This window comes from Natrix helvetica (assembly GCF_964273705.1).
Source record: "Natrix helvetica genome assembly, chromosome: 6".
Classification (NCBI taxonomy): Eukaryota; Metazoa; Chordata; class Lepidosauria; order Squamata; family Natricidae; genus Natrix; species Natrix helvetica.
Window position 1 is genome coordinate 472,795 of NC_138553.1, and position 20,404 is coordinate 493,198.

The 20,404-nt window shown below is 60.0% G+C and overlaps 2 protein-coding genes across 4 annotated transcripts; both read left to right on the plus strand.

Annotated features, from left to right (window-relative positions):
• The first annotated feature begins 1,459 nt into the window (after positions 1–1,459).
• PRRT4 (proline rich transmembrane protein 4) lies at positions 1,460–19,794 on the plus strand. Of its 3 annotated transcripts, none has more exons than XM_081956630.1 (4): positions 1,460–1,582; positions 7,660–8,279; positions 8,545–8,664; positions 17,323–19,794. In XM_081956630.1, exons 2-4 carry the CDS (start codon positions 7,697–7,699, stop codon positions 19,053–19,055), a joined length of 2,436 nt encoding a protein of 811 aa, XP_081812756.1. In that variant the 5' UTR covers positions 1,460–1,582; positions 7,660–7,696; the 3' UTR covers positions 19,056–19,794. The 3 variants fall into 3 exon arrangements, with proteins under 3 accessions (XP_081812756.1, XP_081812757.1, XP_081812758.1); XM_081956631.1 differs by having other exon boundaries at positions 1,501–1,553; XM_081956632.1 differs by lacking the exon at positions 1,460–1,582 and adding an exon at positions 3,142–3,150.
• On the plus strand, positions 10,129–12,596 carry LOC309393989 (adenylate kinase 8-like). Its single transcript, XM_081956633.1, has one exon. It carries the CDS (start codon positions 11,080–11,082, stop codon positions 12,517–12,519), a length of 1,440 nt encoding a protein of 479 aa, XP_081812759.1. The 5' UTR covers positions 10,129–11,079; the 3' UTR covers positions 12,520–12,596.
• Positions 19,795–20,404: the final 610 nt, after the last annotated feature.

The window sequence follows — 20,404 nt, forward strand, 5'->3', positions numbered from 1 at the left end:
GAGCCATGCCAGGGGCTGTGCTGCCAAGAAAGCAGGAGGCTTCAGTCCGGCCCGGATGCTCCTACAAGAAGACGGACCTGCGAGGATCTGGGCCGTCCAGGAGTTTAGCCAGCTCAGCTCATGAATCCAACTTCTGCATGCAACCTGTCCAGGTAACACCCCCCCTCCCCGAGGCTCTTGGCCTGGGTGGCTCTCTTCTTCTCCCAGAGACCCCCGGGCCCTTCTCAGTCCTTGGGACCTGACCCCTGTTGTGGGTGCTGCTGTGGGCAAGTGACCTACATGCCCACCTCCCTGTTAGCACCACTTCCAGTGTGAGACCTTTTCTCCTTGGCCTCCACCTGCCCTGAGCTGAGTGGGAAAGGTGCCAGGAGTCCCCACCCCCCTCTGCTCAGACCCAGGCCCATGGGCAGTAGGAGCAGAGGCAGAGAGGACCTCCCGGGCCAGTTGCCGTCCTCTGCCTAGAGGGGCCAGGGGAATCCCATGGTGGCCAGGGCCTTCTGGAGCTTGGCATTCAGTTGTGGATTACAGGCCATGGTCTGGTTCATGTTTAGCCATTCCTCCCAGGCCGAGGGGCTCCTGTTCCACCACTGGAATCCCAGGGACAGCTGCCAGGACCCAAGGCGGCAGCTGCCATATGTCAGCCCTGGTGGAAGCCTACCTATTGGGTGCATTTCTCTGGCCCTTGGAGCTTCTGAGCCATGGAGTTGGCGCCCAGAGATTTCCTTGCCGGGCTAGGAGCGGGAGTGGGGGAGGGGTCCTGCCACTGTTGTTGGGATGACTGGGCTTCATTGTCAAAGGGCAGCACCTCCATTTCCCAGGCCCCTTTGTGGGTTGTGTCTCAGCCACCACTTGGCCCACATCAGGAGCTGCCCATGGTGGAAGGGCTGACAGCACCTGCCCCTCAACAGCAGCCCTGCAGTGGAGGCCAGCCTGAGTGCCCAGGCTGGCGCAGTACGGAGGGGCTTTGAGGCGACACCTGCAGCTGAAGGAGCCTGGCTGCCCCATTAGATCAGACCGAGCCCATCCTGTGCCGCACAGCCTCCGCGGAGGGGACCAGAGCATCCGCGGAGGGGACCACAGCCTCTGCGGAGGGGACCAGAGCGTCCCTTCCCTGCCTCCTGGGTCCCCTCCTGTTGGGCCACCCAGCTGAGCCAGGTCCCAGGCTGGGAGGCGCCCCTAGCCGAGGCAGAGGGGCGCAGGACGGGGCCTGGAGGGGCTCGGATCAGCCTCAGCGGCCAGGAGGTCCGGCAGGTGGTCGCAGGATGGCGGGCGGCTTGGCAGCTGCTATGCTAGCACCATACGCGCCGCCGCCGCCTCCGCTCCGCCTGGGGGAGGTCCGCGCTTGCCATCCGCGGCAGCCGCCTGGATGCGAATCCGAAGCGGTTCCCGCCTCAGCGTGGGCAGGGGAAGGGGGGCGCCGGGCGCATCCCTCCGACGGCAAACGGGGAGGAGTCGCCGCTGCAGCCGCTTGTCACTCGGGCTGCTTCACGGCGGCGCCAACTGGGCTGCTGCGGAGGGAGGCAGGGAAAGAGCCGAGCTGCGGGCCGCCGCTGGTAAGAGCAGCCCGGGCAGGCCGGGCCAGGTGAGCACTTCCGGGCCCGCCGCGTTCCAGGGGCCCCGACGGCGCTGCTGGGTCACCCCGGCCGAGCCTCGGAGGGGGCACCTGGGAGCCTTTCCTCGGGGGCCGCTCGCAGCCCGCGCCCTGGCCCCGGCGGAGCAGGAGGGAGGGTGGACAGCGGGGAAGCCCGGGCCCCGAGGACAGAGGGGGCCGCGCGTGGCTCTTGCTGTTGGGCGAGGCGGCGGGCAAAGCGCGCGCGTGGGCGAGCTCTCCCTCCCCGCCGTTGCTTTCCCTGCGCGGCTTGCTTCTGCTCCCCGGCTGCCCCCGGACGATGCGGCGCCTTCCCTGCGGGTCCCCCCGAAGCCCCCGCTAGCTTTTGCGGCTTTCGGCACCGGGCGAAACTCTCTTTAGCCGTTGCGGGAAGCGCGCTGGCTTTTTCTGGGCCTCGCAGGTGGGCTGCGGCGTCGTTCCTTGGCTTCGCGGGGGGGGGGGAGCGCACGATGTCCCTTGGCCAGCTGGTGTGAGGCACCCCCTGGCCCCCTCCGTTGGGTCTCCTGCGTGAGGAAGGTGGCCGGATCCTCTGCGCAGGCTGCGCGCCGCGGTCTGGATTCCGGAGCAAAAAGTCAAGCTGTGGTTCCCCCCGGACCTCGTGGGACGCCCGATTGCGGGGTGGTCGCTGTAGAACCGCAGCGCACCCCAGAAATGAGTTGGAAGGACTTCTCTGTGGAGCAGCAGCCCCCTCCCCCCCCCACTTTCAAGGCAGGCCCAGGCTAAGCAGCGGGGGTGGGGGGGGGAAGGTTCTTCCCCCCCCCCTCCACCGACGAGGCTGTGGTGGGTGAGGAGCCAGTGGCCTGTCTGGGTGAGGCTCTCGGGGTCAGGCCCAGGTGAGAGGTGGCTGAAGCCCCCAGGAAATCTCAGGGCAGAGCTGGCCTTTGGCCCCTCTTGGTCTGGTTTCTGTTGGAAGCTCCCTGGGGATGCCGACCAAGGGATCCGAGAAGGGAAAGGCACAACCGGCTAGAGGCTCTTGTTATGGGGGGTGGGGGCTGGAGAAGAAGCAGCTGGGCTGCCTCTTCCAATCCCCTCCCTTTGGGAGCCCCCCTAGGAGCCCCAAGGAAAGTGAGGCCTCTTGGTGTGGAAGGGGGGAGCAGACTCTGCCCATTGAAAGGCGCTCTGTCTGTGCATGGAGAACCTTACCATACTCTGCCAGCCTCGGCCTCCTCCTCCTCCTCCCCCCCCCCCGCGAGTCCTCCCACCCACAGCATCCCATTTTCTGAGGGGCTGAAGCCAAAGGGGTCCTTCTGGCCCTCCATCTGGCTGCTGATGTTGCATTCCTGGGGTCTTGAGAGCTCAGCCAGGGGCTGCCCTTCCTTCAGGCTGAAGCTGCAGATAAGCCAGGCCTGTTTGATCTCCCCCCCCCCTCAGTCCCTCGCTCAGCAGAGCTCATGTCCTCCTTGAGGGGCTCATTCCCCCCAAGGTCGGGTGCTGGGCTGGACGCCTTCATCAAAGACCCTTGGGCTGGTTCTGCAGAATCAGGCTGGTGGAGGAAAAGATCAGAGCGGTCAGCCTGTTAGACCCGGCCGGAGGTCATCTGGGTCAGTTCAATGTGGGGCTGGCAGGAGGAAAGGCTTCTGGGACCACCAAGCCAGGGGGGGCTCTGCTGCCAGGGCCTGGTCTAAAAGCGGATTCGGAGGATGGGAAGGGCTCCTAGGCAGTTGTGCCTCGGTGGTATGAATGCAGGGGGCTGCTTCTCCCTCTCCGGAGTCCGAAGCCCAGAGTGGCTGATTGGGGCACCGGAGATAAGGTGGGGCTAAACTGGGGTGGGAGAGATACAGTCTGGGAGGGGATGGGGGGGGCTGTTGACCCCCAGTCCAGGGTGGCCAACAAGTGACCCAGTAGCTGGACTAGATGGGCCCGATGCTCTTATGCAGAGGTTTAGATGACCTCTAGGGAGACCCTGGCTGGAAAATCCTGGAGCCCCCCCTCCCATCTCCCAGTGACTGAGAGGCTCCTCCAAAGAGTTAGCAATGGGGCTACGGTGGAGTCACCCAAGACAAGTTGCACAACCTCACCCCCCCCCCCGGTCTTTGGGGAAAGGAGGTGGCTGCCTTCACCCCACCAGCTGAGACGCTTTCAGGCTCCCTCCTTCCTGGTTTTTGCAACGCTGGCTTAGCACATTTTGTGAGTCTTGGCAACACGCTTAACAAGGTCCAGCAGGATTGGGTGCTTGTGGGGATGGAAGCTGGGTTTTAAGGTGCAGTGGGAGGCAGGCAGGCAGGCCGTTGCGTGAAGCCCCCCGGGGGTTTACTGCTTCAGCCAGAAGGAAATTAGACGGCTAACCTCAGTGGCGCATTTAACACTTTGGGTAACCCCCAAATGGGGATCATTCAGTGATCAAATGTATTGATTTGCCTGAGCCCTGTATCAATCTGGTCAGCAGGCCGAGGGGACTTCAGCTTCTTTCAGCAGTTTGTGACCCAACTGCAGGCAAAGCAGGAAACAGAAAATGGCATTCACTCCCTTTCTGAGATACCGGCCGTCCTTGACTTACGACCACAGTTGAGGCCAAAAATGTCTGTTGCTAAATTAGACGTTCATGAAGCGAGTTTTACGACCTTTTTTGCCACAGTTCTTAAGTGAATCCTTGCAGTTGTTAAGTGAGTCCAGCTTCCCCGTTGACTTTGCTTGTCAGAAGGTCGCAAAAGGGGATCACGTGACCCACCCCAGGCACCATAGCTGTCATAAATATGAGACAGTTGCCAGGTATCAGAATTTTGATCACGTGACCAGGGGGGGTGCTGCAACAGTCACAAGTGTGAAAAATGGGCATGTCACTTTTTTTAGTAATGATGTAACTTTCAACCGTCACTAAATGAGCTGCTGTAAATCAAGGACTACCTGTAGGCAGCTATGGAGCCATAAGCCCACTGACTATCCGACTCAGCCCCCACAAAAGGCTTCTCAGCAAGTGCAGCTCTTCAGCTGCAATGGGGAGCGCGGGGGGGGGGGGCAGGGCAGCACCCGGCCTTGGATAAGAGCCCACCTGACCCCCCCCCCTGTCTGTGCTGGGAAAGAAGCTGCCTGCAGTTGCAGGAACCGGGGGGTGTCTTCTGCAGTGAAAAGAAGGACCGGGGGGACATGAGAGCGGTCTTCCAATATTTAAGGGGCTCCCCCAAAGAAGGGGGGGTTCCACCTATTCTCCAAGGCCCCAGAAGGCAGGATGAGAAGGAACGGATGGAAACTAATCGGGCAGAGAAGCGACCAGGAATTAAGGAGGAATTTCCTGTCAGAATAATTAAACAGCTTCCTTCCAGAAGTTGAGAGAGCTCCCACACTGGAAGTTTTCAAGAAGAGGCAGGACAGCCATTTGCCTGGAATGGTCTACTGGAGGGTCTCGTGCTTGAGTGGGGGTTGGGCTAGAAGACTTCCAAGGTCCCTTCCAACTCTGTTCTTCTGTCAATCAATCAATCAATCAATCAATCAATCAATCAATCAATCCTGGCACTGCCTTAGGGGCCAAGCCAGGCTTCCAGTCTCTACAGACGCTGAGGTGTTCAACAGTTGGCACCAGCAATGGAGTTGCCACACGGCCTCACACGGCAGAAGAAGAGTCCTGCCTGCCTTGGTGCCCACAAGGCATCCAGTCCGGCAAGAGCAGCTACTTTTGGGCTGGGCTGTCAGCTCCATTGGCTGCTGCCTCTTCATCTGTCGGCCACCAGTGCCCGCAGAGGGAGGCGGAGGAGATGCCAGCTGGCATTGGAGCCCGTTGCTTCACACGGCTCGGCTGAGCTGCTGTGACATCCCGGAGAGGGAGCTTCTGAGTACGGGAGCACCCAAGGCTGGCTGATCCCCCGTTTCTCTGCCTTCTGAAAGACAGGTGGGCCACGAGACCTACTTCCTCACCGGGCATCCCAGATCTGGGCAGAGTGGCCCAGCATGTCCGGAGGCAGCCGTGGGGTCCTTCTGCCCCTAAGGGCATGTTTGGAGCCCCAGAGTAAAGCCACTTATGGGAAGAGCAAGAGGCCACTTTGGGGGAGGAAGGGGCCCAGGCAGCTCAAATGCAGGGAGTAAGCAAGAGGGCCCCAGCCCTTCTCCCCCTCCCCAGTGACGGAGGCTCACGGGAGTTTATCTCCATCGATGGAAGGAACCTCTGGGGCGAGATGAAGACAGCCTTCCTCTCCCTTCCTCTGTCCATTGGGGGGGGGGGTTTGCTGGCTGGGACTCCTTTGCTATTTGGTGACGGGGGTGGGGTGGGGGGTAGTTATAGGGAAGAATCTCCTCTCAAGTCAGTTCAGCCCAACCACCTGGGAAGCCTGGGGGAGCCTGCACCCTGACCCCCCCCCTCCAGATTGTAAGGGTGGAAAACGGTCATAAGTTTTTCAGTGCAGTTGAAACTTTGAACGGTCACTTTACTGACTGGCTGTAAATTGAGGACTATCTGTATACTTAGTTCCCACCTCCCAAACTGAAGTGCCAGATGGCTCAGAGGCTGGAGAGAGGGTCCCAAAGGATGCGGGTGGCCCCTTCCGACAGGTGCTGCTGGCCGCCGTCTCGGTTGGCGCCCTCCAAGAAGGGCCAGCGGGTCTCTGGGGAGCCACACATGGGGTGCCAAAGGCTGGCACTTCCTCGCATGGCCTTTCCCAGACTGGCAGGAAGCTCAGTTCTTCGGGTCTCAGCCCCCAAGGAGCCCCCAGCCACTCTGACCTTTGCAGGCTGCTCGGGCTGGCCCTGCCCCCCTTGCTGGGTCTTCTTCCCTCCCCCCAGCTCACCTCAGCCCAGTTCCACAGTGCTCTCCCCTCCGCCCCCTTGCAGGAGGAGCCGCTCTGGATGCTGGAGGCGAAAGTGCCACTTCTCGCCTGTCTTGTCACGTTCCTCACACGGGCTGCCTCCTCCCCGTTGGGCTTGCGGGATCTCCTCTCACGCCTTCCCTGGGTCCTCCAGTGGTGGGGGATGCAGGGGGGGCTGGGGCCCCTTGCTCTAGAAGGTTTCTCTGGCCAGTTGAGAGCAGCCTGGCTTTGGGGTGGACGCCTCCCTCCGTCCCAGAGGGGTCCTGAGCATCGGCCCTCTGGCAGAATCGGATTGTGCTGTGCGAGAAGTGTGGGGGGGGGGCACTTGGGGGTCTTGTCAGGACAAAACGGCTCACCTTGAGGTGCTTCAGGTGACAGGTGAACGATTGCCAGAAGTTGGATGAGGGGAAGTTGGAGGAGCCATGCTGCTGTGCCTGTAGGATGTTGCTCACACATAAGTTTTGTCCTGGGAAGGGCATCTCTCTTGCGGGTGTGCAGAGACCTTACGCTTCCTACATGATCTTGACACACTTGTTCGCTGACTGCCTCCCTACATTTCCCCCTCCCCCTTCCCCCTTCCCCCTCCCCCTTCCCCCTCCTCCTTCTCCTCCTCCTCCATAGCCCCAATTCATGTCCTGGTTTCATTCCTTTTGCGCTGTTCACTACTGCGGCTTGCCCAGTGCACTGAGTGCCACCCAGGCTGGTCCTTGCCCATTTGCCCGTGGCTGGCCAGTGGAAGGAGGCGTCTGCAGTGCCTTCCTTGTGGTGGTGGCCGCCAGAGAGGCTGTTCTGCCCATCCCCCTTGGGGTGGCCCTGGGAGGGGGCTCAATTTTGGAGATTCCCATTGTGCTGAGCAGGCTAACTATTATTTCCTCTCATCTGTAGGCTCGGCTGTTTTTGCATTTGATTTTCAGGTGTTCAAATGTGCATAAAATGTGTGGAGTGCATTTATGGGGAGGAAACCTGGGCAGGAGAGGATTTAACTCTTTCCTCCCTGGCTCAGGGGGCCTGGGGACCATCCTTGCTCTGTCTGAAGTTGGGTGGAGTTGCTTGGAGAGTCCCTTCTGGGCAAAATGAACCCCTGGGGAAGGAAGGGGACACAACTCTAGGCTGCTTCTGGCTCTGCCCTGCACTGGGGCCCAGAGGAACAGAGTCAGGAGGCTGCCTCCCTCTCCAGGAGGAGCTTCTAGCCAAGCAAAGTCTTGGCTGGCTGGGCTGATTCCGGACTCAGCTGGAGGAGGAGGAGGAGACGACTAGATAGCCGGCGCTCCCTGGGGACCCTCAGCTCCGCTTGACCCTCCCCCCTTCTCTCCCCAGGTGCTTCCTGCCGGCGGCGAGACTCGCACCGAGGCCAATGTGGGGATTCCTGCTGCTGCTGTGCCTGTCCCCGCAGCCAGGCTCTGCGATGCCCCCGGCCCCTGTCCAGGATGAGTACGGGCCGGACCTGCAGAGCCCCGGCCCCTCGCCCGCCCCTTCTGCGACCCCCGCCCTGCCACCCAGCCACAGCGAAGCCCCCGCCTTGCGCCTGAACCTGGGGCTCAACTTCCAGCTGAAGGTGCGCAGCCAGGGCAAGGAGAAGCCCCACGACGGGCCCGGGAGAGCCGCCACCAGGCCGCCCCCGCCCCGCAGCCAGCCGGACGCCCCCGCCCACTCCCCAGCCGAGGTCGCGGGAGGCTCTGCGGATGCCGGGCCAGCTGAACAGCCGCGGGCTAGTCCCACGGCCGGGCCGAGCAATGGCTCCTCCTCGCCCCGCGTCCCTCCGGCTCCCCGGCCCTCCGCGACGCCTCTCCGGGAGCACAGCAGTGAGCTGGAGTTCCAGGTGGACATCGGCCTGAGCGCCGGACTGGGCCAGGAACGGGGCTCGGTGCTTGGCGGCGGCAGCCTCCTCCCTGCCCTGGCCGACGCATTGGGGATGGCCGGCCAAGGAGGGGGTCCCGGTGAGTATTGCTGAAGACCACGGGGAGCTGGGGGGAAGATGCGCAAATGCCGGTCCCCAAAAGGCCAGGGAAGAGAGAGTCCGAAGGCCAGCACTTTGGGGTTGCCGGTGAGGGTCCCTGCGGGAATGGCTGAACCCCCACCATGTCCTGGCCAGTCTGGACTGGAGAGGGAGACATGCTGCTGAGTCTCTGGCCAAGTCCAGGCGGGGGGGGGAGGGGGAGAACCCCAGACCCCTTCTGACTTCCCGCCTTGCTCCTTCAACAGGCCTCTTTGGCTTCACTCTGCCTCCGGAGCTGTGGAAGCCCCCTGAGTGGAATGGGACAGGAAGCCCCGTGGAAGAATCTGAGGACCCCCCCTCCACTGCGGAAGGGACCCTGGAGCCAGGTAAGAGCACAACTGGGGAGGCCGTGCTGCCCTAGGCCCCCTCCCCCCTTGGCTTCTTTTGTGGGGCTCCTCCTGGCTGCCAGTCTTGCCCTCCCCCGAGGAATAGGCTTCTGGATGGGGAGGGGGCTGCCCTGCACTGGTCAAGGAAATTCTCCAGCAACACAGCAGGACCCCAGGTGGGAGTGTGGTTGGTCTTCCCCTTGGAGGTTTCTCTGGATTTGGATGGTGGAGCAGCCAACGGGCCTCTGGGGCACCCCCAGGGGCCCTCTTCCTCTGGGGGCTCCCTGAAAACTTTCCTTGGTCTGGAAATCAGCCCTGGGTGGCTTCTGGTTACCTGCCCATTGCGGAGCTTTCCCAAAGTGGTTTTCAGATTTGCTGAGGTAGGTAGGAAGGAAAGGAAAGGGAAAAAGCAACCGTTAAAGAAGGAACTTCTGGGCTTTATAGCAATTCCAGACTGCTTAAGGCCACTTCCTCGGTTCTGAATTAATAATGTGGCTCCTTCTCCCTGTATTCAACTTATTTTTTTTTATTGAAAAAGTTTTATACAAACAGATTTTTCCCCTTTTTACCCCCCCCCGACCCCCCGACATATAATATAGATCACATAGAAATACTGTACCCCCTCCCCTCCCCCCATCTTAAAATAGATTTCTCATTCAGCTATTGTGCCCCCTCACCTCCCAACAATCATGATACAAGTTTCTCTTAAAGTAACAATAGTCCATTAACCCCATCTTGTATTCAACTTATTAATCAGCAATTCCCTGAATAAATTTCCAATTCATTTTTACTCATTTTTTTAGCAAAGTGTCCGTAAAGGACTTCTGGTCTCTTATAAAAATAAAGAAAGACGTGAATGTAACCATTTCTGCAAGTTCTTCACCATCCATTTCTCCATTGCCGCCTTCTGACTTTGCACATGGAATATCCTGCCTGCATCCAGTGGCCTCTTCTGATTTGACTCTCCTGGTAAGAGGAATCCCGCTTGCCAGTTTTTAAAACTCTGGATCATCAAAGCTTTTTCATAACTACATGACAAAATGTCCCTTCACGCTTTTTACATCTCCAAGAACAATTGTAAGAGAATTTTGCTGATTAGCGAAGCAAATGCACCTTGATTTCCTACCCCTCAGTGGCTTTGCGCCTCTGTAGTTGGGGGAGGGGTTGATTGGGGGGGGGGGGCTGCTCGCCATGCAGGAATTTCCTCAGGAAGAATGTCCAGGCAGCACAGAATCCCCGGGAGGCTTCAGGTGGGAGCAGAGTTTGAAAGCTTCAGAATGCCAGATCTGAATTCTAGAGCATGGAGGCCCTGGGGCCCTGGGAGCTCATGCCCCCGGATTGTTGCTGCCCTTCCATGCAACAACGCTGGAGTGGGATGGGTTGTGCTTGTGTGTGCATGAAGGCAGGGAGTCCAATGCAGGGCAAGAGAAAGGGGGGGGAGGGAAGGGGAGGGCCCTGCAGGAACTACCATCCGCAGCCCCTTCGGCATCAGCACCAGCAGCCTGGGCACCAGAAGGCCAGATGGGCAAGACCTGCTCTTGGGCTTGCGTCCTTCCAATGCCAGCATCTCCCTTTGCCCCAGTCGCCATCCAGCCTTCCTCCCTGGTTCCCTCATGGGGGAGAGGGGAACAATGTAAAAGAACCTCTAATTGAGCTCAGGAAGCCGGGTGTTTGTTTATTTAGAATGTAGGTGCAGCTGCCCATCTCAAGCGCATCACATTAAGAAAAATACATGCCAAGGCAATACAAGAACCCACAACCCATGGAAGTAGTCCGGTCCAAGGAAATAGCAAGTGAGGCACCACCTGGCATCCAGCCTCCTAACAGACAGGCGGGCACATGTCCCCTTCCGGGCCTCACCCACCTGTTGCTGCTGTTCTCCTCAGCTCCACCAGAGCCCTCCTCATCCTGAACGATGGGTGCCAAGGGACATCAACTTCAAAACAGGCAGACGGTGCCACCTTAGGTGCCCAGAGCTGGCAGAGGAGTGCCACCTGCAACCCTGTCACTGCATGTAGGAGCTGTCTGGTGAGCAGCCTGATGGAGGATGGCAGCCCCTACGTGGCTGCTCCAAGGGGAGGGGAGCTTCTATGCAGCCGGGCTTTGGCCTTCTTCCAATCAGGGACGCCTTGAGTGCCAGGGAGCAAAAGGGAAAAATGTGGAAGAACGAGGCAGAGCGGAATATTTGCGGCCGAGCAGGATTGTCCTTGCTCTGGCCTCTTGGGTGACAGTCAAGGGAGGAAGACATCTCCCTCAGGTTCCCTTGGTGGGGGCCACTCCCATGGGGGGAGGTTCTCTGACTCAACTGGACAGAAGGTTCCACAGGCTGCTTCCATCACCAGAAGCGCCTGGCAACCTCGGAACACAAAGTCTGTTTAAGAACCTGCTTTACTGGGCACTCTCCAACCTTCAGAGATGGATGCTACCAGCAAGCCTCACCAGATCCCCCCGGAGATGGGGATCTATGCTGAAAAGCACAATATCTTCCAGATCATGCAGGGCCTGATGGAAGCTCTCCTCGTGTCCCGGCCGGCCAAGCCCATTGACTTCATGATAGAACATCTCAAGAAGAACAATGAGGAGGTGCCAAAGGTCTTCATTGTGGGGCCCCCAGCTTCTGGGAAGACCACCATCGCCCGCTGGATTTGTAAGCACCTCAGTGCAACATATCTTTACCCCAAGGACCTCGTGTGCAGCAAGCTGCTGAAGAGGGCCAGGGAGGCCGCGGCGTGCCAAGCACGTGGGGAGAAGATCCCCGATGAGCTGTGGGCTTATCTCCTGCAGGAACGCATGAGCGACGTGGACTGTGAGGCCTTGGGGTGGGTGGTGGACGGCTTTCCCCAGACCAGGAAGCAGGCCCTGGAACTCCAGACCCTGGGTGTCCTCCCCCGGCACCTCGTGGTCCTTTATGCCCCAGACTCCGTGCTGATCGAGAGGAACCTGGGCAAGCGTGTGGACCCCTTCACCCAGGAGGTCTACCACACCACCTTTGATTGGCCAGTTGACTTCAACCTGCAGAAGCGCTTGGTGAAGCCGGAAGACACCTCAGAGGAAGCCACTGCTCGGGGGCTTCTGGAGAGCCACCGCAACATGCCCGGCATCATCCAGACTTACCAGGATTGCTACAAGGCTATCAATGCAGACCAGCCCTGCGTTGACGTCTTTGCCCAAGCACTCAATTTTGTGCAGAGCCGTTCACGCTCCAACGCCCCCTTCACTCCTCGCATCTTGCTCCTGGGGCCTCCAGGCAGCGGCAAAAGCCTGCAGGCGGCTCTGCTCTCCCAGAAATACGGGGTGGTCAACATTGTCTTCGGGGACCTCCTAAGGGAGAAAATGGCTGGGAACACGGGTGTGGGGGAATTCATCAAGCCCTTTTTCGAAAAGGGGTACCCCGTGAATGACAACATCGCCTTGCACGTCCTCCAGGAGCGGCTGGAACAGGCCGACTGCCGCACCTACGGCTGGGTGCTCCATGGCTTCCCTCGGGATGTGGACCAGGCGCTGCTCTTCCGGCAGATCGGCATCGAGCCCAACCGAGTCTTCTTCCTCAACCTGCCCACCGAGGTGGGGCTGCAGCGCCTCTGCCAGCGTGCCACCGACCCCGTCAGCGGCGAGAGGTACCACACCATCTACAAGCCGCCTGTGGAAGAGGAGGTCCACCAGCGCCTGCGCCGGCACCCCAAGGATGACCCCCTCCAGGTGGAGCGGAAGACGGATATCTACAGCAACCAGCTCCCTGACCTGGAGGAGCACTACGAGGACTCCATCTGCCTCAACGCCGACCAGGACCCCTACACCGTCTTTGAGTACATCGAGAGCTGCCTGGTCAAGCCTCTGCCCCTCTGTAAGCTGTAAGGCCCGAGGTGCCCCCCCCACCCCACCCCTTGGCTTTGCCAGCATCACCCTGGCGCAAGCATGTTTAGCGCTAATGAGAGAATAAAAATATTTTGTTTTCATGTGGAAGCCATCTACTTCTTGTTTAAGAAATGCCTTGCCCTGGGTCAGCCACAATGCCCAACTCCTGCAAGGCGCTGCTCTTGGTGCCCATCTCTGTCAATTGGCAGGAGGCTGGAGAAGAGAAGAGAGGGACTCATTCTGCCTACCTTCCTTAGGAACCTAACTCTACCCAACGTGTGCTCAAACTGCCCTAGCAATTAGTCCCATCTCTCCCCCTGAAACCTCAAAGTTTGGGCCCAAGAAATGGGCACCTGCCCCTGTCAGCAGAGGCCGGTCCAGCTGGGGCGGTTTCTGTCCAGTTGACAGGGAATGAATGGGGCTGAATCACAGCAGGGAGCATTGGACTCTCCTTGCCATCCTCTCTGCCCCCCGCAGCCCCCCAGCCCCCTTTCCCTAGTTTGTAGAGGGAGGGGCAGATAACCACAGAAAAGATGGAATAGTTCTCCAAATCTTGCCATCTCTCCCCAGCTGGGCTCTGCTGATGCGGACACAGCACTCTGAGGGGTTCTGGCTGCTACCGAGATCAGCATGCTTGCCCTTGGGGGGGGAAGGGGGCAGCTGAGCTTTCCCCATTTGGCTGGCTAGTGTGGAATTCTCAGGCCAACCGTAGCCCTCTTCTTCTGCCCGTCCACTCCAGGCAGGCATCTCTTCCAATAATGGAGGATTTGCTCTACCCTCAAATCTGGGGGGACGGCGACAAGGGGGGTTGAGGTTGGTGCTTTTGAGAGCCCTTAGGCTTCTGCAAATGGCCCTGGGTGGACAGGCAGGACAGGCCCCTTGCTCTGCTTCCCCCCCATCTCCCAATAGACCAAATAAGACAGCTTGAAGGGACCTTGGAGGTCTTCTAGTAGGCCACCCCCCCCCTGTTCAAGCGGAAGACCCTGCAGCACTCTGGGCAAATGGCTGTCCGGTCTCTTAGAAGCCTCCCAGCTCACCTTCCCCCTGAACGTAGCTGGGAAGATTCCTTGGCTTCAGCTCCTCCATCTTTAAGCGGCTTCCACTTCATGCCAGAGGTTGGTTCTACTCGCCTGGGATGGTCCCTGCTGGATCCCATCTCCCGACTGGCCGCTACCCAGGATGAGCGTCTTCTGAGAGCGGGGACCAGGTTGAGCCCTGGAAGGCTAGGGCTGGCCTCAGGAGATCTGAGCGTCCCCGCCCTCTTTCTCCTTTCTGGGAGTTGGCAAAAGAGGGCAGACGGGCCTCTCAGCCAAGCCAGGAGCCTCTCCTGAAATGGGGAAGGATGCTGCCCATGCGCTATTGCGACATTGGAAGGAAGTGGAAAACGAGGCACCCTGGAGGGCAGAGAGGGGGCAGTCCTGGGCGTCCCTCCAGGTGGCTCTCCATCCCACCCCTCTGTTCCACCTCCCTCTTCCAAAAGCCCCAGGGGGGTCAGCTTTCTTGGGGTAGGAGCCTTGAGAAGAGCCAGTCCCTTTGTCAGGTTGACTCCCCTGTCCGTCCCCTACAGTGGCGGTAGAGCGGGTGATTTTTGCCCAGCGATTGTAGATTCCCAAGACGGGAAGGAACCCAGAGGTCCTCTCGCCCACCCCTGTCAAAGGCAGGAGACCGCAAAGACCTTGCCAGCCCCACCAGGCCAATCAGACGGAGAAAGAGGCTCCAGGAGAGACTCCCTTCTATGGAGATAAACCTGGATTATGCCAAGTACAGCTAGTCCTTGATTTATGACATTTTAATGACCTTTTGACAGAGTGTTGGGCAAAGAACTTCACACTTAACGACCATTGCAGCATCCCCCTGGTCACATGATCACATTCAGGTGCTCGACCACTGACTCACATTTATGACGGTTGCATTGTCCTGGGGTCACCTGATCCCCGTTTATGACCTTCTCACAAGCAAAGTCAATAGGGAAGCCGGATTCACTTAACAACCGTGTTACTGGCTTAAGCATTGCAGTGACTCATTTAACGTATCTGGGAAGAAAGGTCATAAAATGGAGCAAAACTCATTCATCTTAACAAAGGAAATTTTGGGCTCAATGTGGTCACAAGTCAACGACTACCTACATTTACGATCCAAATTTGAAGTTACAAAGGCCTGTCCTCCCTTCCCCCTGGGATCACGTGACCACATTTGGGGCATGGGGCACCCGGCTGGTGTTTGTGGTGACCCACAGTCACGTGACCACAATTTAGGCTGCTTTTGTCGGAAACCGCCATTTGCTTCCGGTCTCCGTCAGAGAAGGTCCCCGTAGGGAATGCTAGGCCGCCTTGCCTTTCCAGCTCCGGCATTGCAAAAAAAGTGGTAAAACTGACCTGCTTAACAACTGTCATGGCTTGCAATGGTAATTGCGGCCTCAATTATGGTCGTACTTCAAGGACTGCCTGCAGGAACATCGTCTTGCAAGGGTGATCCGGCTTCCCCTCCTCCCTCGTTGATACTCGTGTAGATTATTGGGAGGGGGATGTCTAAGACATTTTTTGGTGTGTGCGGGGGGCGTGTGTCAAGCCTCCATTTTCTGACCATGAAATGGGCCCCAGTGGGTCCTCCGTCCCCCTTGCTCTGCAACCGGGCCCTCAATGCCCAAAAGCCACGGGGGGGGGGGGGAGTGTGAAAGCTGGTAAGGCTGATGGGGTTTGGGCAGCAGAATTGTTTCTGGGGAAAGGAAAAGGGAAATTAGGCGGGGGGGGGGAGGGGGGAGGTTTCACCACCGAGACAGGCTGCCTCTCCTCCTCCGTTTTTTTCTTAAATTGCAGGAGAAAAGCACCAAGTGGGTTTTGTGGCATTCACACAATGCACTTAACTGAAAAGCCAGCCTTGCTCTGTCCAGTTCAATTCTGAGCAGCTCAAGGTTGGCTCAGCCTTCCGTCCTTCCAAGGTCTGTAAAATGGGGACTTGGACTGTTGAGGGCAAAAGGCTGGAAAGTGCTTAGAGAGGGCTGGAAAGCACTGCGAAGCGTATATAAGTCTAAGTCTTATTGCTTTCCTCTCTTATTTATTCTCTCTCCCTCCGTCTCTATCTCTTATCTATTTATCATCTGTCTGTCTGTCTGTCTGTCTATCATTATTTATCATCATCCTCATCCAATTAATACAGCTCTGCATGGCAGGAAAAGTGACTCCTATCCCTAAGCGCCTGTGTCATTAACAGAGGGATCAGCCGGGCTCCTACTGGCTGCCGTGGGCTGCTGCAAGCAGGGCCCCTTCCTCTCTTCGTTGGCCATGGGGTTCAGGCTGTGGGGAGACCAGACCCTTGCTTGCCCCCTAATGCCCGAGCCCTGCATTGAAAGGGGCCAGCGAGGCCTTGCCAGGCTCTGTACCTGCCCCACTTGGTCCCACTCTGCAAGGGGGCTGGGCGGTTCTTTTTTTTTTTTTTTTATTAAAAGAGTTTTGTACAGATTTTCCCCCTTTTCACCCCCCCGCCATACAATATAAATCTCATACAAATGTTATGCCCCCCAACCCCAACCCCCCGCAAAAATTCACATTCAAATATTATACCAAATACTTTGCCCCCTCCCCTCCCCCTGTCTTAAAGTAAATTACTCATATTGTATCCCCTCTCCTCCCAACAAACACAATATAAATTTCTCTTAGATTAATAATAGCACATTGATCCCATTTTCTAAGCTAATTTCACATATATAACTCTTAGTATAAATTTCTCCTAAAATAACATTGTTTCATTAATCCCATCTTCTAATTTATTCATACATATATATTACCCCGCCCTCCACCCTAACCCTCCCCCACCTCCCACACAAGCCCACCCCCCTGACTTCCGCTGTATACCACTCTAACAATTCCAAACATCCCGTATATTATTTACTCTGATCATCTATCAATCTAAGCTGGGCAGTTCTGAAGCAAGGATTCCGCATGGGCCACTCAGGAGTGTGGGTACTCCTGCCCCCAGGGATTCGGCTTCTGCAGGAGCAGGGACCAGGCTCTGCCTTTCCAGGGCTGCTGCTTCTCTCCCCAAGGGGAGGGTGACCGGTTTTCGGGGGCTTCTACTCACCGGGAGTTTTTTTTATGGGGGAGGCCTGCTCTTTTGCCTGCTCCTCTATGATTTACCTGCCCCACAGGCTATTTCTGGGTTACCAGCGGTGCCGCTGCCTTTAGTGTGCAGCCCCCAAAGTGGATCTTACTCAGGGTGTTTCCTTCCTGCTCACCCTCCTCCCTCCCAGGTGCTTGTCAACCCAGCTGATGGATCACAGCTCTGGAGGGGGTGGGAGCAGGAGGAGAGCCCCCTCCCCAGTCCTCCACCTCACTGTCAGTCTGTCAGTCTGGCTGCTTCTGGTCCTGGGGCGCTACACCACGACTGGGTTGGAGCCCCTCCCTGGGGGCTGCCTGTTCCTTGGGCAGCCCAAGCAGATTGTCCCAGCCTTGTGCCCCCCACCTCAGGAGAAGAAGGGTGGCTGCTGAGTGGCAGCCAAGCTAGGAGAGCCCAGAGGTCTGGGGGGGGTGGAAGGGTGGCGCGTGGGGGGGGGGGTGTTGCTGGTGCCAAGAGCCAGGGCACTGGCATTAAAAGGTGAAGCTGCTGAGAATCAGGAAACAGTTTCCAATTAATTAATGTCTGAGTAAGGAGGAAGCCCCTTGCCAGCCTTGCCCATACCATGCAGTTGGTGCACAATCCCCCAGAGGGCAGGCCAGAGCTAGGAAGGGATGGTTTCTCCTCCCTCGTCGGGGCAGGAGCGGCCCCTCCCTTCCTGGCTTAACTCTCCCTCCCGTCTTCTCTCCCCAGGACCGGTGGAGTCCAGCGGCAGCCCCACCGCCCCGCCGGGCAGCGAGGAGGCCTTCGTGGCGCTGCCCGCTTGTCTGCCCGACCGGCCCGACGCCTGCGGCTCCCCCCGGCCGGAGCCAGGCACACCCCAGCTGATGCCGAGCGGGCCCCTCTTCGTGCCGTTGCACTCGGAGTGGACGGCGGCGCTGGCCATCTGGGGGCCGGCTTGGGAAGGCCACGTCTACGGCGCCGGCGCCCTCTTCGCCCTGCTGGCAGCGTTGGCCCTGCTGGCCCTGCTGGCGCTGCCCTGCCGCCTCCGCCGCCTGGCCGCCCCCGAGGGCCGCCTGCTGGCCCTGCTGCTCCTGCTGCTGCTGGGGGCCGGCGGCGCCCGGGCCGGGCTGCTCTTCTGCCAGGCTGACGAGCGTCGGCGGCTGCGGGAGCGGCTCCCCGCGCTGGCCGTGCGGCTGCTGCGCGACCTGCCGCTGCCCTGCCTGACCTCGGCTCTGGCCGCCGCCCTCCTGCTGCTCTCGCGGCGCCCGCGGGCCAAGCTGTCAGCGCGCCCCGGCCTCCGCCCGCCCTGCCTTCTGGCCCTGCTGCTGCTGGGCCACTTCTCGGCCGCCACCGGCGCCGTCCTGGCCGCCGAGCGGCTGCCGGTGCTACTGCTGGCCTCGCGGGGGCTCTTCGCCCTGCTGGCCGCGCTGCTCTCTGCCGCCCTGTTGGGCTGCTCCTGCTTGGCGCGGGGGGAGGCGGCCCAGATCTACGACCTCCGACCCGCCCTGCCGCCGCCGCCGGCCTGCCAGGGATCCTTCGCCAGCGGCCGCCGGTGGAGCCGCGCCGCCCGCGCCGCCTCGACCGCCGCCGCCTTCGGGCTGCTGAGCGCCGGCCTGCACGGCTACTCGGTGCTGCACGTGCTGGGCTACGGGCTGAGCCCGGCGCTCTTCGGGCCCTGGCCCTGGTGGGCGCTGCAGCTCTCGTGCCGGCTGTGCGAGGCGGGCGTGGGGCTGCCACTGGCCGCCTTCGGCCTCTACCTCACCTGCGGCTGCTCTGCCGCCGCCTGCTGCCGCCGCCTGGCCTCCCGCCCGGGCCGGGCCACCGCCAAAGCCCCGGTGCTGCCCAGCAGCCTCCACTGGGCGCTGTCCCAGCACGAGAAACTGGCCGGATGCGGCGACCCGGTGGTCCGTAGCCAGTCCGACTACCTCCCGCTGTGCGCTGTGCCCACCCAGGGGCCCCTCGACGCCCCACGCGCCGCGCCCGCCTGGTCGGTGCTCAGCCTGGCCGCGGAGGCGGCGGATCCCACGGCCGACTTCCAGCCGCCCTCGCCCATCGACCTGCGCCGCAGCATCGACGAAGCGCTTTCGAGCGAGGGGCTCCTCCGGTGCAGCGGCGCCTTCTCCGCCTGCAGCATCCTCTCGCTGGCCTCGGCCCCCGAGCGCCCCCTGCCCCGCGCCGCTTCCTGCCTGGAGCTGGCCCCGCTCCGGCCGCAGGACGACTGGCCGGCCGGTCTGCAACCCCGCGGGGCCGCCACCCGGCCCTCCTCCCCCACCAGCCCCAGCAGGAGCGCCGCGGGGCCTTCCCCCAGCCGCGCAGGCCCGCTCCCGTCTTCTCCGGTTGCCGGAGACCCAGGAGGGAGCCCGCTCGAGCGCTCCCGGGAGTCCCTGGCCTCGGCGGGGCAGGCCGGAGGGGACGCGGCCCCCACTGGGGAGGAGCCGATGGCCGATGCTGTCAGTGTTGGCAGCGACACCATAGATTTGTAACCCCATGGATGGACCCCCGCCCCGAGCCTCGGCTCTGAGCCCGCTGTGCGGCTGCGACGGGAGGATGCGCAGCCTGGTGACCCCTCCCGCCCAGGCGGCTGTGCAGGGGCTTCCCCCCGTGGCAGGGGGAGACGGGTAGGGGGCTCTGGCCTCCCTCCACGGCGTTCTGCCTCCACGCAAAGCGTTCGATTCTTGCCAGCAAAGGGCCCGGTTTCTAAAACTCGCCAGGTTCCCCGCAACTCACCCAGCTCCTCCCTGTGCAAACGCGGCTGCTGGGTCTTCAGCGGACCCCGTTAAACGTCTTGTGGGTAGAGAAGCGAAGAGTCGGGGTTCTGCCGTTGAACAGCCGCCCCCTCCCCTCCTGCTAGCTAGTTGCCCCTCCCCCCTCCCCTCCTTGCTGGGGACCCGGCCAAGGTGGCACTGAAACGGACCCCCCCCCCCTCAAAGCCAGCAAAAAGAGCGGCGACTTTGTTTTTTTGGGGGGGAGAGAATCCAAATCTTACGAGTGGATCCTCCTGAAGCTCTGGAATTTTAATAAAAGATTTTATGGAGAGGCTGCCTGGTCTTTGTGCTTGGAGGAGGAGGGGCTCCTCTGCTTGTTCCGCCCCTTTTAGAGCTCGGAGCCTCCCCCACCCCAGGAATACCCACCTTTGGGGCCTTTCAAATGAAGAGCTGCCCACCCTCCTTTTCCCTCAGAGCCTCTGGGTCCTGAACCCCTGGCCCAACTGGCAAAGGACACCTTTGCCATCTCTCCCCCACCCCCCTCCAGTAATTTCTGGACAAGGCAGGCTAAAGCGAGGGGGGTGAGGTTGGTAGAAGCCATCTTTGCTTTTCCCCCAAAATGCCAATGGCTCTGGGATGGCTTCCCCAAATTCAGATTTAGTCCCAGCCACAACCGGGTCGAATAACCACAGCCCTGAGTGCCAGCCAACCCATCCGAATGAGGCAGAAGGAAAAAGCCCTGGTCTCCCTCAGCCAGAGGACGGGACTGGAGGGCGCTGGGCCAGGCCACCTGGGGGGCTGGCTGAAGACCAGGCCAGTGGCTGCCCGGCTTCCCCATTTCTTCCCTCTCTAGAAATGGGGCAATGGATCTGGTTCCCTTGCTAGTTCACTGGAGAAAGAAATGATGGCTGGTGGCTAAAGGAAACCAGGCCACCAAAGGACACCCCAAAGCTGACCAGAGCACAGAACTCAAAGAGGCAGTAAAAGATGGGGAGAGGCGGAGAGCCCACCTGGCCCACAGAACCCCCGAGTCAGACATGATGGAAGGGAGACCACCTCCCTCATCACCTTGCAAGCCTGGCCAGGGGGCGGGAACAAGGGCTGTGCAGGCCGAGGATGCTGGGTGC

Excerpts from the sequence above, each read along its gene's own strand:
- LOC309393989 (XM_081956633.1), top strand. The coding sequence starts at position 11,080 with ATGGATGCTACCAGCAAGCCTCACCAGATCCCCCCGGAGATGGGGATC.
- PRRT4 (XM_081956630.1), top strand. The coding sequence starts at position 7,697 with ATGTGGGGATTCCTGCTGCTGCTGTGCCTGTCCCCGCAGCCAGGCTCT. Across the intron at positions 8,280-8,544 it reads CGGCCAAGGAGGGGGTCCCG|GCCTCTTTGGCTTCACTCTG; the intron begins GTGAGTATTGCT and ends CTCCTTCAACAG. Across the intron at positions 8,665-17,322 it reads GGAAGGGACCCTGGAGCCAG|GACCGGTGGAGTCCAGCGGC; the intron begins GTAAGAGCACAA and ends TTCTCTCCCCAG.